The 25,066-nt window shown below is 44.4% G+C and overlaps 6 protein-coding genes across 8 annotated transcripts; 1 reads left to right on the top strand and 5 right to left on the bottom strand.

The window, feature by feature from the left end:
• Positions 1-316: 316 nt before the first annotated feature.
• LOC135495940 (beta-1,3-galactosyl-O-glycosyl-glycoprotein beta-1,6-N-acetylglucosaminyltransferase-like) lies at positions 317-3,659 on the bottom strand. Its single transcript, XM_064784977.1, has 4 exons — positions 2,094-3,659; positions 1,575-1,840; positions 819-946; positions 317-589 (listed from the first exon to the last, which is right to left on the bottom strand). Exons 1-4 carry the CDS (start codon positions 3,023-3,025, stop codon positions 377-379), a joined length of 1,539 nt encoding a protein of 512 aa, XP_064641047.1. The 5' UTR covers positions 3,026-3,659; the 3' UTR covers positions 317-376.
• A 149-nt stretch (positions 3,660-3,808) lies between these two features.
• Positions 3,809-7,058, bottom strand: LOC135495941 (creatinase-like). Of its 3 annotated transcripts, none has more exons than XM_064784980.1 (6): positions 6,986-7,058; positions 6,590-6,754; positions 5,836-6,445; positions 5,534-5,648; positions 4,730-4,974; positions 3,809-4,216 (listed from the first exon to the last, which is right to left on the bottom strand). In XM_064784980.1, the coding sequence occupies exons 2-6, from the start codon at positions 6,731-6,733 to the stop codon at positions 4,017-4,019; spliced, it is 1,314 nt and encodes a 437-aa protein (XP_064641050.1). In that variant the 5' UTR covers positions 6,734-6,754; positions 6,986-7,058; the 3' UTR covers positions 3,809-4,016. The 3 variants fall into 3 exon arrangements, with proteins under 3 accessions (XP_064641050.1, XP_064641049.1, XP_064641048.1); XM_064784979.1 differs by lacking the exon at positions 6,986-7,058 and adding an exon at positions 6,912-6,972; XM_064784978.1 differs by lacking the exon at positions 6,986-7,058 and adding an exon at positions 6,877-6,918.
• A 1,029-nt stretch (positions 7,059-8,087) lies between these two features.
• On the bottom strand, positions 8,088-10,775 carry LOC135495891 (uncharacterized). The gene is made up of 4 exons (XM_064784897.1): positions 10,520-10,775; positions 9,821-10,198; positions 9,240-9,356; positions 8,088-8,909 (listed from the first exon to the last, which is right to left on the bottom strand). The coding sequence occupies exons 1-4, from the start codon at positions 10,596-10,598 to the stop codon at positions 8,473-8,475; spliced, it is 1,011 nt and encodes a 336-aa protein (XP_064640967.1). The 5' UTR covers positions 10,599-10,775; the 3' UTR covers positions 8,088-8,472.
• A 687-nt stretch (positions 10,776-11,462) lies between these two features.
• LOC135496169 (solute carrier family 15 member 4-like) lies at positions 11,463-17,382 on the top strand. The gene is made up of 11 exons (XM_064785319.1): positions 11,463-11,507; positions 11,746-11,960; positions 12,191-12,289; positions 12,641-12,702; positions 12,990-13,141; positions 13,422-13,603; positions 14,047-14,273; positions 14,636-14,825; positions 15,157-15,309; positions 15,649-15,753; positions 16,150-17,382. Exons 2-11 carry the CDS (start codon positions 11,753-11,755, stop codon positions 16,476-16,478), a joined length of 1,707 nt encoding a protein of 568 aa, XP_064641389.1. The 5' UTR covers positions 11,463-11,507; positions 11,746-11,752; the 3' UTR covers positions 16,479-17,382.
• LOC135495329 (glutathione peroxidase 3-like) lies at positions 17,362-18,744 on the bottom strand. Its single transcript, XM_064783797.1, has 3 exons — positions 18,702-18,744; positions 18,282-18,526; positions 17,362-17,913 (listed from the first exon to the last, which is right to left on the bottom strand). The coding sequence occupies exons 1-3, from the start codon at positions 18,742-18,744 to the stop codon at positions 17,710-17,712; spliced, it is 492 nt and encodes a 163-aa protein (XP_064639867.1). The 3' UTR covers positions 17,362-17,709.
• A 2,958-nt stretch (positions 18,745-21,702) lies between these two features.
• Positions 21,703-24,702, bottom strand: LOC135495602 (proteasome subunit alpha type-7). Its single transcript, XM_064784407.1, has 6 exons — positions 24,560-24,702; positions 23,955-24,081; positions 23,651-23,775; positions 23,403-23,525; positions 22,918-23,100; positions 21,703-22,589 (listed from the first exon to the last, which is right to left on the bottom strand). The coding sequence occupies exons 1-6, from the start codon at positions 24,662-24,664 to the stop codon at positions 22,485-22,487; spliced, it is 768 nt and encodes a 255-aa protein (XP_064640477.1). The 5' UTR covers positions 24,665-24,702; the 3' UTR covers positions 21,703-22,484.
• Between the last annotated feature and the right edge of the window lie 364 nt (positions 24,703-25,066).

Below are 25,066 nucleotides of genomic sequence, written 5' to 3' on the forward strand. Positions count from 1 at the left end.
TCTTTCTTGGACTTGGGCTCATAAAATCGATGTTAAGATCAATGAGAAGTGAAATGTGGAGCGAGAGATAGCCGCATCGATTATTCTGTTTGGACGTAAGGTAAACCTGTACAACCATTCCCCAGTACAAGTTTACTACTCCCTACAGAGTAGAAAACAGCTGACAGTACATAACAATGCACTTGACTGGTCAAACTTTCCAGAAAGTGTAGAAAATTTGGCTCCTTGGACTCAAGTCTTTTGCATGTTCACATCTTCGTGAGAATTCTCTGTGAGGTGATAAAAAAGAAGAAAAAGATAGTTTTTCAGTTAGCAATTTATTTCGTTGTTCATACATATGTTCGTTTGCTCCTTTCAGATTTGAGAACATGTGTTTTTAGACGCGAGTTTGATTCACAACAAATGATAATCGAGCGATCTCAGTGTCATTGAATGAATAGTTTTCAGTGGCGGAGAGAACTGTTCGGTTCCAATGAAGTTGCTCTAAACAATCCAAACCCAAAGGCTCGTAATCTAAATGAAACTTGTTGACAAACAATTCCTTCCGCTTGACGAGCTGGTGAAGCGAGCCAACCCCGTGGATACACACCTGCAAGAAAACAATGCACTTGTGATAACACCGTGAATCTGTCGGCTCGGTTCAATCATCCAATGAGAGGTTAGCTAGCATTTGCTGCTGATGTACAGCGTAGGGGATCAAAGCCTATTCTAATGAGCTACAGTAAACGGAGCTAGCATTACCAATGACGAGGCTAATAGATCGATATTGTACATGACAAATGTATTTTTATTTTCATTGGACTGTGTACTATACGTACATGTCTCTGATACCACCCCATGCATGTCGGGTAGAGGTAATTTGGAGAATACTTCCACTTTATATAACGGGTCAGGAATGGAGTGTCGGCTACTTGTGGTATTTCGCCGGGTGGATCCGGAGGAGCGCCTGCAAGAATATAAGAAATTAAGCGACATATCTTGAGAAAATGTCTCCTTAAAGCTGACCTGCATGCATAAAACCCTAACGGCCAATTCAGAAAACACAAACGCCCGACCACCAAATGACTAACTGCACTTGAAACATGATAGACACCAAGCAACTGGTCTCACTTGACTGCACAAACAACAAGTTCATTGACGAGACAGGTCACAAAACCACTTTCGTGAAAAGAGTAAAAATGAAAAATATTCCTCGAGCGGGTTCGAACTCGGAACCCTCGACAATTTGGCACTTGATCCTTGCCGTCTTGCGGGCTTTGAAACATGGCGGACGGGCGTTAGTGTTTTCTAACTTGGCCGTTAGGATCGCTTTAAAGTACCCGGGGCGACATCTACTGAGCCGAAGAGGAACTGTCATATACGTACATTATATGCAAGCAATGTGCATTTATTGTATGGTTCCTTTTCTGTTAAGATGTGAGGAGGGAATTCCATTCCAGCATCATATGCTGTTATTTTGCTGAAAGTGCGCATTGCCTGTACTGCGCGACTGTCATCGAGTAAGAAATGTGATAGTCTTGGCTAGTATCTTCAATAATATTGCTAGAAGTCTTATGAAGGATACGAGTACTTACCCAGGTAGCCTCCAGGAGCCTTCAGTCCATGATTGTAATTCAACGTGGAGAAGAAAGCCTCATCAGAAATATAAGTGTCATTCAACCAGTCTAGCAACCCCAACGCCCTCTTATCACGCAGAGCAAACTCGACGAACCGCCTGGAGCCGATGATGTGGACGTTTCCCGCGATTATGGTGAGGTTGAATGGCGGGGGACCTTTTGTCATATTTGTCCGCTGGTTGTTTTTGTAGACCCAGTTATATCTAAACCCGAACACTCGAGACCTTGGAATAAAGAAAGTGAGTATGCAATGATAAGGTTACAGACCGGGGTCTCGTCATTTTCTCGGTGCTTTACAGTGACTTTCTCAGCCAGCTGTACATGTAAGTCGTGACGAGAATTGAGGTTTTGTTAAGAAATTCGATCAAACTATATCGGTATACAGGTCACGAAGAAATCAACGATACTCGAAGAGTTGGTGTGTTTGTGGCCAAAGTGACGGCAATATTGAAATATACATGTGCGAGTAACGCTTACTTTGGAAGGCCCCTTGATTCTATGTTGTTGGCCCCTTTAAAGGCCATCAGAGTACGGACTATGTCCCGATTGCTCCAAAGAGGGTATTCCTGCCCGGTCAGATTAATAAAATATCTCCATTTCTTATACGGCAGCAACTGTCTCATACAAGTCAGCTCTGCCTGCAGTAGACTTATTCTTCCCCAAGCCACATTGAACGGGTTTTTTGCCTCCAAGACATTCGGGAAACAATTCACTATTCCTCTAACAGCGTCTTTCACAACTCGCTTCGCTTTTGGATCCACATGAATGATGTAATAGTTCTGAGGGAAATAAATGGCGCGGAGCAAACGTTCTGCCTGGACCACATCTTTGTACATTAGAATGCTGTACGCGAGGGGAAAGTCCGCCTCCTCCTTAGAGAGCGCTCGCATGATATATCCACGACTTTGGATGAATTCACTGCAGTTCTTCGTCATGTTGATGTACGCTCCGTCAAATACCGTGTTTGTCAGTGAGTTTTTTATTTTTTTGGCCATATTGATCGTTTTTTTTTTACCTGCGAAAAGATTGCGACATATTTTTGTCGCGTATCGTTGTCTGTCAGTAAATCGGTAGCCCACTGTAATGACTGAAGTCGATATCTTTGGCGGTGTGGTCGATTCCTCACTTGTTTTCACTGGATGGGCTGTAGTCGATATCTTTGGCGGTGTGGTCGAATACTCACTTGTTCTCACTGGATGGGCTGCAATAAAAATCTTTGGCATCCTGGTCGAAGCTTTTTTTGATTTGTTCGAAATCTGGAAGATTCTCAAGGTTTCGGCAGCGTAGTACTGCCGTCGATCAAACCGGCGTTGGATGAACTTGATAATGGTGTTGTATTGGGCCAGCATTATTACCAGCAATATAACCAAGAGTATAGTCTTCAACTTCTTCACCGCGCGTGGAAACATCGTGTCAAAAACAGTGCGTTGCACCAGTTAATGATACGATATAGAAATTATGTAAATCTTAAATGTTCACAGTTTATCGGTCAATTGATGGTAAGTCAATCCTTCTGCAGCTGACGTCGTAGGATAGGTTTTCCCTTGTTTAAACAAGTTTTGAAAAGAAAATCTGATATCGGCCGACTGCAGATGCTGTGCATATTAAATTTCTCTAAGTCGTACAAGTACGACATTGTTTTTCCACGCTGTCGTGGATTTGATGGTGCTTGATGAACTACTCCGGCGGCTGTGAACATGTGGGCAGTAAATGAATGTCAATACTGCCTACCAAATAGCCGTCTGTCTACGGGAATATGGATTTTTTCTGACCGGATGCAAAAGCCTATTGCCAAAGAAACGCCGCCACTGCACATAAATTCACGTTTTGCGAATGTTCAGTGCGCCCTACCAGCCCATGAGGGGCCACAAATAATGTTGCCCGCGGACGTACTTCAGTGAAATTGAAAAACGCATCTTGTTTGAACTTTAAGTAAGATTTACACACAGCTGGTGAGTGACTGACTTATACTGCCCGTGTCTTGTGCACGGTCAGGTATCATGGAAGCAAGGGACCTTGTCAGTTTTTTTCGGTGATTAATATCCAGTTGGTATTTTCAGTTTTCAAAAGTGAAATTATTTCCAACTTCAAACATTTAACATGGATTTAGGGTGTTACATGCTCAAGCACCCGCAAACGCTTTGTGTAAACTAGTTTCAAGGTGCCATGTCATTCAAACGTCAATGTTTACGACACCGGGTTTACATGACCTGTGTCATTTCTGACAATAGACATATGTCCTGTGTAGTAGTCAAACTGTCCGACCAGAGGGCAACACATACAGTTCCCAATGACCCGCCCTAGAAACCAGAATGACAGTTGCCATATTCAACATTGACGATAACTCTTATTCCAGATCCTATTCGCATAAAAATACATGTACAAAAGAATGCGCCCCACTCATGCTTTGATGATTAGTTTCTCCGGTCCAAAGGGAAACTTTGTGATATTCTCGGCGCTGTCTTCCTTCACGATGAGAATGTCGTGTTCCCTGTACCCGCCGGCTCCCGGCTGACCCTCAGGGATCATCACCATCGGTTCCATCGACACCACCATGTTAGGTGCCAGTACGGTGTCGATATCTTCCCTCAGCTCCAAACCTGCAAAAAAAACCGTATACAGCCTCCGCATTCTGTCATCCTGTGCATGGGTCTTTATGTGAAGTGGCAATGCATATAACAATGTAGTAAAACATTGCAGGTCGTCGCTTACCTTGCAATTAAAAGAAATACGGTCTCACCCAATACACGGTCTATTGTCTTTAAACAAAGGCCGCTCGCGTCAAGGCCTCTATTGTTCTACTGTCTTATCAAAGAGCTCGAGTTAGCAGGGCAAATCCTAATAATATTGACCCCCACAAAACAGCAATCATGAGGATTGATAGGCCTAAACTGGCAAGAGAGTAAACGCAATCATGACGCTTAGATATTCAACCGCGTGTTGGCATAGCTCGAACAAGCTCCATCGAACAGATTGATCAGGTTATACCGTGGCACCTCCTAGTAGCATGGTCGAATCGAGTGACTTCGACGTATGTCAGCCCCATTTGGCAACAACTCGCAAGACGGCTAACCTTGCCAAGACTGTCTAGGTCGAAAGGAATATAGCCTTACCACCCTCTCGCCCGTAGTAATGTGACAGCACGCCAAACGAGTGGCCATAGCCAAAGCTTCTGTACTTCAGGAGGCCGAACTGCCTGTACATGTCGTTCAGTTCGTGTGCGATCTCGGAACACACGGCCCCCGGGCGGATCAGCTCAAGGCCTCTCCGGTGCACATTGCAGTTCTTTTCCCAGATATCGATATCCTCGTCCTTTGCGTGTTCCAGGAACAGTGTGCGCTCAAGGGCGGTGTAGTACCTAGAAGTAGGGCAAATATGTTGATGTGGTTGTAGCGTTTGGTTATGTATTACGCTCTACAATGTCAATGATGCAACAACATGATTTCCACATCCCCAGTTCCAGGTGTAACGACTTTGGTTTATCCCCATATATGAGTGTTTCCATACAACAGACAAGACATTAGAGACAAGACATCTCGAGAGAGAGTGACTTCTCAGTATTGAAAAGCCTGGAGAACCATGCCAACCTGTGTTTTAGCAATAACAATGAGGGGAACTGACAGAAGCGCTAAAGCGGCCTTGTACGAAAGCGGCACAACCATGGACTCTTCCAGGACAGCGCAGAGAGATGATGGGGGGGAGAGGGATACCTTTTCTGGTGGCAAAAAAGGGAGTTTGAAGAGAAAACATCGCAACAGCTGTCGACGGGACTTTGAGAGCGACATGAAAATCATGGGCTACTTTTGGCCCGAACTCGAGAAGATCAGTACAAGACCTTGGTGGGATGGAGGTGGTCACGCTCTCAGAAGAGCGGATTTGGGGTCAAGTGAGAAGTAAGTATTGTTTATGTCTCTTACCCTTGAATCATCGGGAAGCAGTTAAGACTGAGGATGTCTCCCTTCTGGACCCTCCGTGATGTCACAGGGTTGTGGGCACCATCTGTGTTGATGCCAGACTGGAACCAGGTCCATGCTGAAAGTGATAACATGTCGACAAGACGTTAGTCCTTCAGCAGTATCACTTAACAGGTGGTGCATATCTACCAAAGGAAACTTTCGGTTTAGATCTTGGGAAGGAAGCCTGAGAAAACAACTCTTTAATTACAAATGCGTGCTGTTAGTTAATATTTGCAAAATGTGACATCAACAGGCCGACTTACTGTCGAGCAATTCGCTGTTAGGATACGTCTTGGCAATCTCTCTCACCATAGCCCTAGTGGAAGCAAGAGCAACCTCATGCTCTGGAACATCCTCCTTTAAAGCCTCAACTATTGCAGCGCCACCTATATCACAAATCCGCGCCCCCTGCCGGATGATATCAATCTCTTCTGCAGACTTGATCATGCGCATCTTCTGCGTTGGGAGGCCAACGTCAACTTTTGGGTTATCAGGTAGAGTATTGTCCAATCTCTTGTAGTTGTCAAGGTTCACCTGGTCGAACTCGATGCCGATTTTCCCCTTGACGCCTTCGAGAAGTTTCTTGACGCAGAAGTAGTAGTTATCTTTCCGCCAATCAGTGTAAGTGATGCAGTCGCCATATGAACGTCGCCACGGCTGACCGCCATCAATACCGGCTGAGACGGTCGTAACCTTATCGGGAGTGATCACTAACCCGTAGTCACGCCCAAAATAACAGAATTGAAATCCGCCGCTAAAGTAGTTGATGTTGTGATATGACGTCATCACGCATGCGCCGATCTCATTCTGCCCCATGTAGGTCCGGAGTTTCACGAGGCGATTCTCGACTTCGGACTTCGAGAACAAACTCACCTGAAGACAAACAAGTGGTATATATTAGCTAGTGTTGCCTCTTCTTGGGGTGCAGCAGTGAGTGACTAAATGTGTTATTATGCTAGAGGGACACATGAGAGTAGATGGCTAATTGTTTAACTGAAGCACAATGCTACGACTCACCTTTTCTCCCTGGCACATATTCTGGGCCCTTGGAAGGTCATCGCTGGAAGGTGCTGCAGCCCTTAGAGGCGTCGTCTGCAATCCGCGGCGAATTGCCAAGCCTCGAACTGTGGACGAGGCAAGTCTTCCGAATCTGAGGGCCATGGTTACATGTAGCTGGACCTGCTGATGAAACAAACAAACACTTTCGTAAACTTTGAAAAGATTTTTGTACTTTGATAGTACATGTATGTGCCCGATAAACACACCCGGAAACCTTTCTTCAAATAGTGTAGGTCTATACCAACCTTTACACGTCGCCAAGATCCAGAACAAGACTTACCACGCGATGATCGGAGATGGAAGAACGAAGTTATCAGAAATTGACACTTATATTTTGTCACCTGCTCTACTCACCTGATCACCTGCAGTGAGTGCTCTGGGTAGCCAAAGTGTAACTGATATCCAAAGTGACCCAGTTGCTGGCAGATAGATTCATGCATAATACGTCCTAGTTTACCCATATTAGGTGATCCGAAATTCATGTCATTTACCGTTCATGTCAAGGTATGAGATAACATAAGTAAATGAGCTTGCCTAACTATATTTTCTGGTTTCACCATTCTGAGACCGCTTCATCACTCGCCAAGCCGAGCCAGACCATGACATCACGACCATCAGACAACTGGATGTCACCAAACCATTGTCTATCCAAATCGAGCGTTCTGAATTGATCGAACAACCGTGTGCATATTTCGTGGATAATCAGAAACGATATTATATTTCTTAAATTAGAGTAATCTTGATAAGTGGTCGGCCAGGCATACTGTACGGGTCGCTTATGGTGACCATTTGATTGGTGGTGCTCCAGATCCAGCATGTGATTTTTTCAAGTATGCTTGTTTGTCTTCTTTGATAATGATCGTGCGATGATATATTTTTTTTGTAATTCCAAAAATAGTAATATCGTAAATCATGTTATAGTGGTTTGTAGGTGATTGCATGGTGGCATGCAACAAATACAGAGTTAAACAATTCACGTCACAAATGGAGACTGTGGTCGTTTTGAGCAATAGCAAAGGATGCTTAGATGAAGCTTCCTATTCTCCCAAAACATCAACGGAGACGGAAAAAACTTCGGGACAAAGAGCTCGGACAAGACGGCATGAATAGGTGCAATAGTTTGATTGCCCTTGGGTGGATTGTTCCGAGGACGACCCCGAAAACGTCAACGCCAACGTGACATAGTTATCGGGAGGTCGAGAACGACGGGATTGGCGTTCACGTTGGCGTTTCGGATGATTTGCAAAAACTCCCTATCATGCGCTGAGGTGTTGAGTGGGTATGGTCCTGATACCTCAACCCGACACTTACCAGTGGGGAAGCACACTGTTTTCCAGGGGGACATTCCTTTAGATGCTGCAATGAGCGCAAATCCTACCAAAACTCGAGCGACAACTGGAAATATCTTCTTGTAAAAACATGTTTCAGTGTTTTTTATTCATCCAAAGATCAAGACACCAATGTGTTAGTAAATGGATCGTTTGAATTTGTCCTGAAAATAGGCTATCAAATAAGGAAAGGAGAGTTTCGCTATCTAGGTTGTTCTTTGTATATTTCATAAAAAGTTCGTAAGCCAGAACAAAATTTGACACGTCCAACATGTACCTGGGCCCGTGTCTCTTTGGACAACAAAACCGAACAATGATAATTTGCCACGTGGAGCAATGATATGGAACAATGATAATCTGCGACGTTTTTTTACTGATGGCTATATGATTATGACTATATGGGCACAGTTTAACACTCGTGAAGTAAGTACATGTTGGTCCCACAATATATAGCAATGTTTCACAAAGCAGACCCGCTGCTTCGGTGGAAGAATACAGCACAAATGAAGGCGTCTACTTCTCCTGATCCTCGATCAGTTCGTCTTTCTCCTTTAACGATTTCATCTGCCCATCAGGCTGGCTTCGTCTCTCATCAACGAATATTCCATCTTTACCAATCTTCTCTCTGCCGCCGAGCCCCGCAGAGTTGGTTCGCCCCATTGACGCGGCACTGGTTCGCCCCAAATAATCACTGCTTCGCCCCAATGCGTTGCGACTTCTCTGCTGCTCACGCCCATTCGATCCGCCAAAGAATGTTGAATTCCGGTAGAGCTTAGTGATGGGGTAGGTGTCCTCTAGTTTGACCTGCTCACACCGTCTGAGGATCCTCCTTTCCTGGACGTACTGGTACAGCAAGTAGCATAGGTAGACAAGGAGAGCAGATACTGCAGTCCCACCAACGGTTGACCCGGCGATGATTGGGATAGATTCATCTGGTTGTGGCGCAGGAACTGAAGAATAATAAATATTTTGTTTTTGTCAACAATGCCTTAGTCACCACATGTCCTCCCCCCCCCCCCTCTCAAAAAATGCCACCGATGACGTTATCAGTTTGTTGTAGAAGTCCGATTGAATTTATTGGATTCCGTCCTGACCGCCAAATTCTCAGTGCATTCCCCACATACATATTTCAACAACGTTTTTTCTCGATTGATCTGAACACATTTCTCATGCAAATCATCTTCTTGAATTCGAAGCTCGAGCAAAGTATTAAGGCTTTTGAGGCTTTTAGGCCTAAAAGGCATCAAATTATGGCATGGTGTCGAGTTTTAACTACTTACTTGTACAGTTCCTTTCGTCTCTTCCATCCGGGCACTGTTGTACTCGATCACAGATCAGTGATTTATCAAGGCAGATGTCCCCGTCGCCACATTGCAGTGATGTGCTGTTCGTATCACCTGAAAAGTACATGAAGTACATGTTACGGTTCATGCCGGTCATACATGAAGACTATATTCCATGATCTGCGGTTCTGAGCGGCCAACAGTCAAAAGTGGAAGAGGACGGCGATCTTGGCTCCAAACGGTAAAGCGTGATGTTACTCAGTTATACGAGCCAAAAGTTGATAAAATGATGTAATCGCTTTTTGTGTCGCCTACTTTAAAGGCGGCAAAAGAGGTAACCGGTCCTAACTTTAGGCCAGTGCAGAAGTAATCAACAGGGACCATGCTGATACGACGACGACGACGACGACAATAATGATGACAGCTAAAATCTGGGCCGTCCGAAAGAGATCTGGCGGCGCGGAAAACAGTAGAAAAGGAGATGAAGCAGCTTGGTCTGACCTGGAGAAACATCCACAAATGAAGATTGAAGCCATATGTGCTCTATTGTTACGACGGGGACCAGCTATCACTCTTACCAAGGCAAGTCCTACTTGCTGCGTAGAGGAGTTCGAACCCCATATCATCAGCGCTCCGATCACTGACAAAATGCAGCGTCAGGGTAGACGCCTCTATGTTCATAGTCCACGGAAGTTTCTCCCCACACAACTTATCCTTGTAGACCCTCACCGGCGCTGATGGGGGACCCTTATACATGTCCAGATAGTCCACGCAGACGCCCTTAAAGGGTTTCTCAAGTGAGAACCTTTTAAAGTAGAGGAACATGTCGACTCCGTCCGGTACGGTGAGGGTCACCCTGCAGTTCATGTTCCGCTGGTAGAGGAGTCCTGTGCTAATCTCGACGCGGGCGGACTCGTGACCTGAGATGGTCTGGTCACAGGTCTTCTCCATGTAATCTGAAACAGAGGAAGTCTCATGCAACATTAAAACCATTTCAACGTATTTGGTGCTCTGACACATTCCGGCCAGGGCAAGTAGGATGCGCAACATTCTGTGACGAAACACGGAAGTTATGAAGGCTCGTGTTTATGAGAAACACCTCGCTGTAAATGCTGTCGCCCCGACTGTGTCATGTAACGCTTAGTCTATAGACACTCATCATTTGGCAGGCCTCCGTTGGGTGAAATGATAAGACACTTGCACAAAACATTGACACACTTCAACCATTTAGGCTCATAAGCTCTTGCCAAAAGCAGCTTGAAGAACGACTCACTTACATGTCGGGAATCTGTATTTCAAGGAGTCAGCCAACACAATCCATAGCAGCAAGACAAAACTGTAGGCGTTGACCATCATTCTCCACAATATATACCTTGAAATTGGCTCAAATGACGACGAGCAAAATTTACATAGCGTGAATATCAAAAATAAATTCAGACATTAATCTGCCCCCGAGCCTAAATATCCTAAAATGTTTGCCACTCTACACACAAAGCAGACCTCCATTTTCATTGTCGAAGCATTTGAGAGCGTTCCATTTCGTGCATTTGATATGCGGAGATTATCTTACAAGGTAGACCATTATCAATTGGGTTAATCATAACACAATGACGAATTGTTTGATATTTGATATCAGTTCGGATGTAGTCGGACGGATTCGTGACCACTTTCGGCCTCGGTAACATGGACATTTCCAGGAAATCCTTCCTCGAATCGAGGGATGCATGCCCTCGAGAACTGTGGTGCTGGTTACCAAGGGTGGAGCTTTGTTTGTAGGATCGGGTCGTATTCCGCTCCGGGAATACCATGAATATAATACTAAAAGCACATCCTCCAATCATGTTTATCATGTTCAAACATGCGTTCAGTCTGCCGACTGTTTTTTTGTTTGTTACCTCCATGGTTTGACATACTTCGATCCATCCGATCATTCAGACGTTTTTTATTTGGACATTGAAAGCATGAAGCATGATCGACAACATAATTAGAGCGAGTTGAACGCACTTCCTTGTTCAACTGAGACATGAAAACAGCTTGGAGCCTGCTAGGTTGCTCTATTGTACATGGAGGTCCTCAGCATTGAAATGCAGACTGAACGAGTGTTTGAACATGATTGAAAGATATATGCTTTCAGTATTATATTCATGGTATTCCCGGAGCGGAATTGACCTACAGAAATAGAAAAAATGCACTTTTTCAATACCATTATCTAAGTTGGTCTTTTCCGCCTTGCAAAACAGGCGACAAGAGAAAACACTTCTTATGGTAATCAGTCGAGATATTTTAGTGGAGCGTTGGTACCACGGCAAATAGGTTATTTTCCACACTCCGTATGAGGTAGTCGGATGCGATTCTGGCAAACTCACGTATGTGACATTTTTCAAGTTCTGAGATAATCGATTTTGATATTTATACTTTATTCTAATCATCATATAACTGTTTGGAGTGAGCAAAAACTTTGAAGTGCGTTATGGATGAAATCTTTAAACTTTTCTTTTTCTAGGAGCAGCATGGATTCTAACCCGGATACGTTACTCGACGTTCTCATCAACAGGAGGGATGGGACAAGGTTCAGCAAAGTAGGATTTGCGTGTGTTTGCCTTTTTGAGTTGGCGAATGGAATGGGCATCTACGCGCTCAACAATGCAGTCTCCCTCAGCGGGGAGTACTTCGGTCTTTCCAACTACCAGATGCGCATTCTTTTCGTGTTTCATTTTGGTATGTAGCAGTATGCCCGAGGTGTTGTCAACGATTGTAGAATTAATTCATCGTTTCAGAAGGTCCTACTTGTCATCAACGGAGTCCACTATTGCCATTGTAATACTTAGTTTGAATATGGATCCGATAACTTTCAGACAGATGTAGTACATGTTAAAGATCATCAATCACAATAACTCAGTCTGTTTACGAGTAAATGAGTTTTGAACTTTCCGTACATTTTCTTTCAGCTAATTCCTATATCTCACCTCTCCTCGCCGCCCTATTTACCGACCTCAAAGTTGGAAAATATCGGACCATATTTTTCACAGCCGCAATGAGAACATTCGGTAGGAATCCACTTTATTCTACTCTCTGTAAGATTTTAAAGCAAGAGAGTATCTCACACTGGTTGCATTGCAGTTTATGAGAAAGGACGATATCGTAGCGGAAATGAGGAATCATGTTTGCACGAGAGGAAAAAGAACCATTTGCCATGTCAATATTCGAATGAAAAATATAGAAATTTTCGCTGCTGGTATTCGTAGATTAAATAGGCTATTCGGCTGTCGTAAAATACTGCTTACTGCTGCAGTTGGTAACTACCATTGAATGCCGACCATTGGCAAGAACAAACTAATTAGTATCTTCGCCTGCTTTAACAGGAATCAAAGACTGGTAGCACGATTGTTCTTTTTCAGCGGCCACTATTCTGCTGATAATCGCTGTCACATTCTCTGTCAGTGACAAGGCGACGATGCATGTGAGTAAATCCTTCATCATGCACACTATCAAAGCAAAGTATAACATGAAATCAGCCAGCCTGTTTTCTAAAGTACATGAGACCATCTTCTCTCTCTCAGTTGCACTGAAGATATGGGTCTGATCTTTTGTAACGTTTGTCTATTTGATCTTGGCTAGTCAGAAAAAGAAAGTGAATTTTAATTAGGTCATCTCGAAATAGATTTTAAGGAATGAGCATTCTTGTTTTTTTGCCCACCCCATATCTTTAAGAAGTTGAACCTCATAATCGTAAATCTCTATCTTCAGCCCACATTGAAGTCAGCTCTCTTCGGCATCTACGTGTTTGCGCTGATGTTCCTCTTCCTGAGCATCGAGTTCTTCAGCTCGCTCCTGATACCATTCGGGATCCAACAAGTCAACCAGGAGAGCGGAGCAGCTATTGCTTCTGCTGTCAGATGGTAACATGCATCACCGTTATTTGCCATTGTCGGTTGAGGCCTATCCACTCCCATGAACGCTGTTTTGATGGGTCGATGTCTTCAGATTTGCCATGATAGCCATTTGATAAGGCAGTTGAACAAGGGGAATTCAGGCCGCGAGCGAGCTTTGTTTGAAGACAACAGACCGATTATTGGGCTAGGCTTGAATTCTTAGAACTGGGGAAAATGGCACAGAAACCGGAGCCTGCGCAGATCGTGTTCAAAAAAAGTCAATTTGTATCACATTATTAAAATTCAGGTTGCTGTGGTCGTATGATGTCGGTGTGGTGGTGTCTACCCTGGCATTGGGTTACTTAAGGAGCCGTTACTGGGAGAGTCACATCTTGGCGGAGACGGTGGCCAGCTTCATTTTCTCCTGTCTCATGATTAGTGTTTTCATTCTGGGCAAGAGCCAGTACAACAGGTGCACACCAACTGAGGGTGAGTGAACATGGCGACTCATATTTGAGTTTCTGTCTTCTGTAATGTAAAGTCAACATACACGAGCAGCTGGCACTGTACAGTTGGCACTGCACGGGGAAAACAGGCTGAGACACATGTTCAGTAGTTCGCTCTTAATGGCGGTCTCTTAGGCCACGATAACATACAGTTCAGGTTGCCACTGTTTACTTTTCATGCGTGACATGAAGAACGAACAAGTCATTTCCAAAGAGCGGGCTACATACGATTCACGAGGTCACTTTTCACCCTCACGTCGTGTTTTCAAGCCTAAGTCAGCTAGCTCGTGACAAGTGAAACATGACAAGTGACAACGTGAACTCTCCGGCCTTACGTGACCTCTGTAAACTCAATCTCTTCTTGTTAGTGTTACACTATTTTAACCCCCTACTGATCAGTGGCCTGTACTCGAACCGCACTTTCAGGAAGAGCCTCTTTTGCGACCATCTTAAACATCTTCAAGACAAGGTTGTGTTGTTGCCGATCGCGCTACGAAAGCCTCAACGAGCCGATGACCTTTAGCCCCGACAACAGCGAACAACACGTGAACCATCATCAGCGAATCAAGATGGAGAACCTGATTCTGAGAAAGTTGTTCCTGATGATCGGATTCTTTGCTTGTATTGGTGTGGGCGAAGTCATCTATTTCAAGGTAGTTTACGCTCTGTTTTAGATCATTACTTGATACTTGTTCAGAGTAAAGCCGCACTGATCCGGGTAACTACACAAGAATGATATATCCGCCAAGGACAATCAATGTCGCATACCACGGACACGCCTCCCCAGGAAAACATGACGTCACGACCATCGGATACCTTGGTGTCGCCAACATATTGTCTATCCAAATTGAACATCTTGTTAATGGCATCTAATGACCATGTCCGTAATATCCCCAGTTTCTTCAATATGTAAACTCGAGTACATCAAGTCTGATATGTCAACTGACATTCGAAGGACGACCTTTGAAAGTTACTGGAATCTACCATGTTGTCAATTTCACGATACCACTTTCAGATGATCTTCATCAAAGCTTCTGGTTGGCCCCGTGACTTTGGGCGCCATGGCTTCCCGTTGGGCTACCCCACCCTAGTTGTCTACATCCCGACTATCGTCTGCATCCCAATATACGAATGCTTCTCCAGGCGGAAGAGGGTCACTTCTCCCTTAACTGGCGTTCGGAAGGTCATACACTTCAGGACTATGGGTAAGTGCGAAGGCATCACTGACGTCACTCGTTGGTGTTGTCAAAGCATTTATACTGTAAGATACGCACCAGCCGCGCCCTTATTGCACCTCCGCCTGAGCTGATGGTCACGTGTCAGAGGCTACTGACGGGAGGCCACGGAAAGTTGAGTAGGCCAAGCTATCAGTAGCGTGCCACGCCTTATCCAGAGATATCAAATCAACCAAATGTGTTCTTATTGGGATGCGACTGTCAATGAATACATCGGATGGGCCAAATAAAACGCTTCAAACTGTAAGGACCAAAACTGAACATGAAATGCATAATTAGTTGGTTTTGATTCATCTTGTAGGTGCTGGCCTTTTCATGGCCGCATTAGCAATCCTGGCGGCCGCCCTGCTCTGCCACTTCAAGCAAATGGACCCAATTACAAAGAGTCAGTCTTTGTGGCAGGTACCGATTTACATCGTACTTGGAATGTTAACACCCCTGACCTACATTAAAGGTAAACACTTGCTGTACTCAAACCACTCTTTCCCCCTATCATGGTCAGCCTCGCCGCACTCTGCCATCGTGACATTTGTGGTAATTACTTTATAGACCTCTTGGTTTTGTCATGAAATCACATGGATCCAACCTTTAAAATACGAAAAGCGGCCATTTTGAATGAAATATGTTTCAACTATATGCTTATGAAATTTCCATAGCGTTTATTTGCCCTGGCCGGTTTAGGTAACGACCCCCATTAAAGCTTTTTCGGTGCGAGCGGGCTTTGTTTAAAATCAATAGACCGTGTATGGGGCTACGCCTAAATTCTATAGACTGCGACTGTCTTGTTTTTCAGCTCTCGAGTTCTGCTACACAGAAAGCTTCAAAGGTTTGGTCTGTGTCACCACATCCCTCCTTACCTCTCTCTGGATGCTCTTGTATTCAATCATCACATGGACAGGTAGGAGAAAACATGTAGCCTTATTCTAACGGTGAATCCAATTTTTGCCAGCTTATACATGCAACTACTGATACCACAGACGGTTACCGAGTGAAAGCCATTTTGGCAGTAGCACTTCGATTATAGTGTTCAAATAGAACTGTAAAATGTGACGTATATACGAGCAAATTCCGGCGCAGTGATGGTCGTGTGATGAGGCAGTCCTACTAGCACTGCATGCTTGAATTGGCCACCATTGAATCAGAGTGCGCTGATCATCCACGGACTGCTTGTGCCTGGCCTATCGATCACCCTGTAAGCTGTTTTGCGGGGGTCGATGTTATCAAGATTTGATAACAATGTAGGCCTATGTGCGACGCAGAGGGTTAAATTTAACTTGTCCTCATTCTATTGCAGGGGTAGAATGGAACCAAGACTCGCACCACCTGGAGATTATTTTCTATTCCCTCTGCGGCGCGATGGTCGTCACCATTTTTTTCATCTTCATCCCCGTCTCCATCTTGTATAACAGAGTGAAATCAGAGATAGACGAGGCGACGACCATACTCTATAGCCGAGGCTACAATACTCTCACAGGGAGTACCCTGCTGACGGGCAGATTCACTGCCAATGAAGAGAAGGGCGAGAGAGTTCCGATTGACGGGTCGGATCATGAAAGTGAGGAGACAATGTCAGTCGGCCGGATGAGTTGGGATTCCGAGTTAGGGTCAGACAATGACTTCTAATAAAGTATACGCAGCGCACCCAGTGTCGGTTTGAGCTACCGCAAGCAACCGGTCATACGACCATACAGTTAGTAAAGATTCAGCTATTGTTCGGGCATTCCATAATCCACTTCCAACGCTGTAAAGCCCGCAGCACACTAGCCGCCAACTTCGGCAACAAGAAGCGTTCGGTTGACGCCTCTCGACGCCGAAGTTGGCGGCCAGTGGATCCCGGTCAGAGCACACCTGCCCAGAATCGGCGTCCAGTAGCGTCTTTTCCGCCACTTTAGGCTGCCATTTTGAAATCATGTGACATCAAGACGCATACTGATTGGCCATAGCCTCGCCGCCGACGCCAACTCAGGCGGCCATCCGTAGCACACCTGGCTTCTTCTTGCGTTCAACGCGGCGACACGCGTCAAAAATCAAACATGTTAGATATTTGGCGTCCGTTCGTAGCAGACTAGGGATTTTTCAGGCGTTCAGGACTCTTGCGGCAAAAAACGCCAGTGAACGCCGAAGTTGGCGGCTAGTGTGCTGCGGGCTTAAAGCAGAATTCATGTACGTCCATGATGAAAACGCAGATGGGAATCTTATGTAACCCGCTCTTTGGAAATGGCTTGTTGTGTTGTGTTGCAAAGAGAACCGGATGTCTTTGTTCATATCCGCTGAGGGTGAGGTAAAAACGAATTCATAATGACAATGTGCTACACTCTCCCTGGAAATCAGCCAGCTGGAAACCAAAGTATCCGACCACAGGAGGAGCTCATCTCCACGTGTACATGTTACACTCCGGACGCAATGGTGTTGGATCCGTTCCCTCCCGAAAAGGAAGATAGATATAATGACGAAATCGGCTGCATCGGCAGCCTGCCTAACACAAAAAAAACAATGCCAATAAGAATTCAAATCCACCACAAATCTTTTTATTTGATACTAAATACACAACACAGCTTTCTTGCCGACAGAATGCACAATGTCAGAAAGTTACTGTGACTATCCAAATCTGGCCACATTGCAGTTTCGATCAGATTTTTCATCGAGTGTACAAAGAATATTTCAAAAAGGTTTGTGGACAACGATATTTTCAAGGTTATGGGGCGTCAACAGAAATTCTGTCTGAAAGTTCCTGTTTGAAATGAAATTTATTTTCAAAGTCTTGTCATGGCAAAGGGTTGCCACAGGCGGCCACATTCGCACAAGCTCGTAGAAATAATCAAACAATATACGTTATAAAAAGATATTTATGATCCTATTGCTCGTTCAGCAATGCAGCAATAAGGGCTGTCACTTCAGGAGCATCTGGGGCGATGCGATGTCTGATGCGGTACCTGACCACGCCTCGCTTGTCGATCAGGAACTTCTCAAAGTTCCACTGGACGTCCGTTGTCTTTATTGGGGCCCAGAAGAGGTAGGAAGCGTCACCTATGGTGTGGGACATAGGGGGGCATCGACTCTGGAAAATTTGATGGGTGAAGATGTTTCAAGTTGATGTCCGTTTATTTTAATAATAAAGATGAGGCCATAAAGAGGTATTTGGCTGTTTATTTAAACATTTGATTATCTTATATGTATTCCTTCGGGATATGTTTCCGTTAGTAATTGTTTTAAGAGTTTTTTCATCGTTCAAACTCCACCACCATGACAGATAATATCTCAGTCAGAGATATGATATATATCTGTGTTGCTTAAGTTGACATAGGGGCATATATCTTACATTCCGGACGCAGTGGATCGGCCTAGGCCTCGTCCCAACCAAATGGGAAAGTGTTGATATGATGATGGAAGACCTCAGTGTATTTCAGACTGAGATTTATGTATTACCTTGACGAAAGTGAAGAACTTGTTCTCGCTCGCTCCATTTACATCCATCTTCTCGGTGAGATTGAAGGCGGGCACGTACCCGCCGCCGGGTCTGACGTATTTGATCCCATTTTTGATTTCTACGAGGCTTGCTCCCGGTTCTTGCTTGCCGAATTGATTGCAGGGCACGGCAAGCACCTTCAAGTTGCCGTTGACCCCGAGGTTTGTTAGAAGTGCATTCAGGTTGATATATTGACTAGCCAAGCCTGAAATGATGATGATGATGATGATGATGATCATGTTGATGATGACGATTAATGGTGAGAGTCATATCTCAGCTTGCGAATGCCCTATTGAGTAGACTTTCCGGTGTAGAAGTTTGAAATGTGGTAGGATGCAGAATGTCCGGGAACAAGAGGACTCGATCTTTATGCGACATACCCAAGCTATCGGCGGTCTTGGTCTCTACAGAACCAGATACCATGATCCGTCAGAAAATAATAGGGCCAGACACCTTTTCCAGGGGGGACATTTCTACTTCGACACTGGATAGACCTCTCACTAGCGACTTGTTGACCCATCCGAAGATCGTTCACCGTCTCCGTGTTCTTCTACGCCTGGTACACAAGGATCAAATCATTCGAGAAACGATTTTGCGGGATGCCACGGTGGCAGAAAGAACTTGTCAGACATGGCCAACCCTTTACTCACATTAGTAAGTGGCGACATTGGTCAACAATACAACCTTGTTATCGTACTCCCCCGGCGGGACGCCAAGCAGCGAAAAGTGCACACCCTGGTTGTCCTTGTTTTTGCATTTCTTGATCCCAGCTGCTAACTTCGCCGCAGTGCCTCCCGTCCATACGGTGAAAAGAACCAGAAAGCTGGTCCACAGTCCTAGTCGACCGTCCATATTGGCGTCTAGGCCGAGTATGTCCAGGTCATTCACAATCTGATATGAGTATAATTACACTACCCAGCCCTTAAGTTTGGTGACATGAAATGATTGTCCGTAATGGTTGATTAGTGTGACCTCAGTGTCATCGCCCAGCGTAGGACAATAATACATGTGCACACTTAGGAAATTGCCTTAAGTGGCCGTGGTGCGAAATCAAAAAGATCTTTTTTATCTTCAATTTCTGGTCGCTGTCACTGGCACGAGTGGGCCGGTCATGTCATTCAGATAATGGTCTGGCCAGGCATAAATAAAATTGTGGGCTTTTCGAGTATCCCTACGCGTGTGTAGGGAGATCCGCATGTGTACAACACTGAAGAGAGTAACTGGTGCCAACATGCCTCAGCTGCTGAACCGTGCTGAATATGTACCGGCTACCGCTCTCTCCATCATCACCGACGATATGTGCCGGTGCCGGTCTTGCGAGGTCGTTTCAATGAAAAAGGCACACGCCACTGCCGTACCGGTACCTGAGAAAACTTGCCATTTTAGGCAGATTTGCGACTATTGAAACAGTACTTCTACCTCATAGTTTATTGTACATGTATTCTCATATGACAAACCCAGTGGACACATTGGAAAACTCACGGTCCGACACTAATACTTTTTGCAATACATCCTCGAAAATATCAAATGCCGATTTGAACCATCCTCGATCGGTAGCTACTCGAACGCCCGGACTCAGTGCTGCAGTTTGATAAGTTTGGGTGCGGGGTATGATAATGATAAATAATGAAAACTTTGACATCTGTACATGGATGATTAGATAACAAGATAAGGAAGAAGAAAAAAGAGAAAACTGCGGCAGATTCACCGGGAGTCGAACCCGTGACCTGCCGATCCACAGTCAAACACTCTTAGCGCTGAACCGTCAAGGCTGTCATGCTGAAACGGAGATTTTATTCGCCTCTTATATGCGGTATACAAACGAGCGCGCCGCGATTGTGACAAGGTCGCGCAGGTGGCAAAGTGATTGTTCGAAATAGATCCAAGTAATCGTATTTTTCGATAGTTGTACAGATTTTTCTCGACATATCGTGTTCATATACCTCAGTGCTATAAAAGATAATCTCTGCCATTGATTTAACGTTTGAATGGCCTTTTTTAAAGGTTTTTAAAAATCGAGGTCAGCAGGGTCAGAGTCAATCAATAAGTTGTTTTGAGAGACTCAGGCAGGGTCAAAAGAAATAGTTGTTGGCGCCGATGATGTCAGTAATATGGCGTATTTCCGCCCCACCCGTGAGATTAGCTCTCGTCACGTCATTAGCACATTGAACTGCAAGTGAACCGTGTTGAATATGTCCCGGCTATCGCTCTCTCTATTCCCATTGTACTTCGGTAGCTCCAGTTGTCTGAGGCGCTGACCCGATTGGCTTTTCTTTTTGCGCTGGTTCGAATCCCACCTGGTCCCCAACTCCGTGAAATTAAGCAACTTCAACGTGTCATTACACGATTCTGATAAAACCGCCCAGGGATTTTTATTATTGATTCCAAATCCTGGGGTCCTCTTTATTCTACATGTGTGAACACCCAGGTCCCTGTGGCAATTTAGTTATAAGCAATAGCGCAAGACAAACTTCATGGGGTGTTTAGCGAACATCTACACATGTAGAACCTGGCTGTCTCTTCCACTTTCTACATCATGACCACTGGCTGGGACGGAGCTATCTCACTTTGCTCTTGAAGACAGGCACAACCTGGTTGTCTCTTCCACTTCCTACATCATGACCACTGGCTTGGACGGAGCTATCTCACTTTGCTCTTGAAGACAGGCACAACCTGGTTGTCTCTTCCACTTTCTACATCATGACCACTGGCTGGGACGGAGCTATCTCACTTTGCTCTTGAAGACAGGCACAACCTGGTTGTCTCTTCCACTTTCTACATCATGACCACTGGCTGGGACGGAGCTATCTCACTTTGCTCTTGAAGACAGGCACAACCTGGTTGTCTCTTCCACTTTCTACATCATGACCACTGGCTGGGACGGAGCTATCTCACTTTGCTCTTGAAGACAGGCACAACCTGGTTGTCTCTTCCACTTTCTACATCATGACCACTGGCTGGGACGGAGCTATCTCACTTTGCTCTTGAAGACAGGCACAACCTGGTTGTCTCTTCCACTTTCTACATCATGACCACTGGCTGAGACAGAGCTTATATCTCACTTTGCTCTTGAAGACAGGCACAACCTGGTTGTCTCTTCCACTACAAAAATCATGATGGGCAAACACATCATTATTTTCATGAAGACAGCCTGGCTGTCTATTCCCCTTCAGATCCACCAAGGACATTGACATAACTACGTCACAATCAGCCAGGCAGAGCACCTCTATCCAAGATATTGGTCCTACAACCCATGGGTTGATACTCGACATGAACATGTACTTGGTTCATGTACCTCTGTTCAGGAGTTAGTAGCTAAGCTCTGATTAGGAGAGAAAAGAGAAGATAAAAAGACAACAATTTAGAAAAAAAGAAAAGTGTTTTTATTAAGATTTCACCAAAATTAGGGAAAGCACAGTTGTGTGATTTACTTGAGCTGACTTCCCTTCACACTCTTCAGATGCCCAAAGGGTAGCATAGCTTTACTTGAGAACAACCCAACAATAGCTATGTTACAAAACTAGCACATTGAATGCAACAACTGAAGAAGGCGCAAAAGAACCCGGTGAACATTATGCACCGAGAAGACATTTCAAAACTGACTAGAATGGACAAGCTCACTACAATTTTGAAATGTCCCCCTCCCCCCCGCCCCCGCCCCGAGGATGATTTTATCAGTAATTCCGAGTTCTCATTGACATTCTAAGTGCAAACTTATTCAATCTCATGACTTAGTTCCAAATGACATGATACAATGTCATGGACACTGCTTGAATATCACCACCCTCAATCCCACAGACCTGGTACATTTTAAGTCTCACAAGAGTTGGAACACTTCCAAAAGTTATCTTCACACAAGTTTTAACCACATTTCTGGGTACTGAACACCTCACATAGTACATCAGCGCTGAGTCTTCCAACTGACCAACCTCACTCTCAAGGTTTTGAACTTTTCTGGGAAGGGGGCCAGCGCTAATAGACTGCTATTTTAGAACTTGTTCAGAACAACCTGTTGAGGTTTTTTTATGAGAATGGTAAAAAGCCCTTCATGATCAAAATGCAATACAACATCCCAGCCAATAGAAAGTGACCCCCTAATCAGATATCTCCAGCAAACAGCCAGAAAGTGTAGGATACCATCAAGTTCTTATTTGCTCATTATCCTAAGATGTCTCTGTCCCCTTCTTTTGTTTCTTTTTCTCCGCTTCTTCCTCTTTTTCTTTTTCAACCTCTTTGATGAGTTCCTCGATTTCCTCAGGATCCATCATCTGCAACATGGAGTATATGGGTGAAGATTAACAGTGACAGCAGCAAGATCCATTCCTTACGGTTGAATCATGGCATGTCGGTGCAAACTGCCAAATTCTTGAACACATCAGAAATGAAAATCGACAGATTTCACTGATTTCAGATGTGCGCACAACATGGTATCTATGTCAAATATTTAGATGATGAGGAATGTTTTTCCACTCCAACAACCCCATGAATATCATAGTCTGTTCCGTGTCTGATTCAACTATTCTGTTGGGACATAAAAATCATTGCCTTTGGGTACAGAATAATTTGTTGTCATCTTGTTAATTTTTGACTACCAACCTTGAGTGGTTCATTTCTCCTCATGATAGCTATTTCCATATTCTTGCCACCTGACTGCACCACTTCCATCAATGCTTTCAATGCGAGTTTGATGGTCTCCTTCTCCGACTCGACAAGCTCTTCTGTGTAGTGCTTTTCTAAAAATTCCCTAACGGCCTTGGCGCTTCGTCCAATAGCATTTGCCTGAAAGATCGAGCACATGAAATCAGCAATGTGACAATTATATCTGAACTGCATTCATTTTGTTTTTGATTTTGATAATTTGAGGCACTTTTAGAGATCAGTGTCATTTTAGCCATTCATTACTCACATTGTCCAAGGATTGTATTTAGACCAGATCAATGTTCACATTAAGTAATACCTAGCTGGCGAACCCTGGCTGTCTAATCAAGACTGCTGGCCGCTGGGTCGGCCAAAAATGCAGAGGTGATTTCAGGTCTACCCAATTAGAATAGACCGCTATCAAGAATAGACCGCTATCATACCTTCCATGCGTGGTATGTTCCTGAGGGGTCTGTCTGGTATAGATTTGGTTTTCCATCATAATCAAATCCCACGATCAAAGCTGATAAACCAAATGGTCGTCTACCATTACTCTGTGTGTATTTCTGCAATGGGAAGAAATCTCATTAGTTGTCAACATAACATCTCATCAATGCAAAGACACCAGATTCTCAAACGGCCAAGGGCTGATGAAAGTGTAAGAGATAAAAAACTCCACTCTTATTCTTACCTGTTTCAACTGTGCCACGTATCGAGTGATATATTCCAGTGTGACTGGATCCTCTACAGTTAACTTATGACTTTGACACTCTATTCTAGCTCGATTTATTAGAATTCTGGCGTCTGCAGTCAGCCCTGAATAGTGGAAAAAGAAGACAGAATTCAGATAGATTTTGTGATGGACAACACAACAATCATATATCAATAGCAGCTTTTGAAATTGACTCATGACTGTGCAGTCTAATGTCTTGCCTCAGAATCTATACCTCATTTTGCTGTTTCGTAGATTGTAGTCATCAATATCATAAACTCACCAGCAAAAGCCATCGCCACATGGTCATCAAGAAGAGCAATCTTCCTCACTGTTCGGTCCTCCTGAAGCTTGGCTACTGCCTTCTTTTCTACACCAAGAACGACCAGGTCCTTTCCCCTGACACCAACCTGAAACCAGCGAGACACGTTACATACATGTGCCCTCGTGTGGAAAACAATGCATGAATTGTGTTATTGCAACATGAATATCAAGCACTATCATATATATATATCTATGTCATGACTTAGACTAGGCATGGAGGTATTATTAAGACTTAATAATACCTCCATCATGGACTAGGACTAGGCCTATCATTATCAAGTCGCTTGACGTCTTGAGTTTCCCCTTCAGTCTTCACCAACAAGCTCCAGGGATAACACTGACCAACAAAAAAACAAAGAAAGCCATCGTTTATTCAATGACTGCTTTGCTGTCTTTATGAATTTTTGATTTGCTTTGAAAGTTGGACATATAAACACACATGCACACACACAGAAATGCACTACAGAATTGTACAGAAAAATGCACAGAAGCAGACAGCCATTTTCAACCGGCCTTTTTCGGTGGTCAAATGAGGTGAAAATACGGATGCCCCAAACTACTAACAGCAGTAGAACCCTTCTTGACAGCTTCCTGGGCATATTCAACTTGAAACAAATGCCCGTCGGGCGAGAAGATAGTAATGGCTCGGTCGTATCTTGCAGTTCCCATCTTTTTCGCGAATGCAGAGTCACGATCGACAAAATATGGCGGCTCTTATTTACTGCGGGAACAAATTCTTCCATAAACACAACCAATTCCATTGAAATTGTAAAAAACACTTGCCTTTGACTGATTTACGATAAGAAAGTAATATTCGTAAGGTGATGTATAAAATTTCTATTTAATCATAATCATCTTTTTATTTTTTCGCTATTATAATCACTGGACGAATTGCTATCGTTTCGCTTTTCGCCCCCAGTGGTTTCGCTCCAAGTGGTCGATTCACAAGACGTGGCGCATGCGCTTTTTCCTGTGGATATCCGTACGGACGAGGGACCATCTCCAAAGTTTACCGCGATGACTGATGTGAACGCTCATCGCCGATCGCCTTACGCAGCATTCTGAACCATC

Source organism: Lineus longissimus, chromosome 11, assembly GCF_910592395.1.
Source record: "Lineus longissimus chromosome 11, tnLinLong1.2, whole genome shotgun sequence".
Classification (NCBI taxonomy): domain Eukaryota; kingdom Metazoa; phylum Nemertea; class Pilidiophora; order Heteronemertea; family Lineidae; genus Lineus; species Lineus longissimus.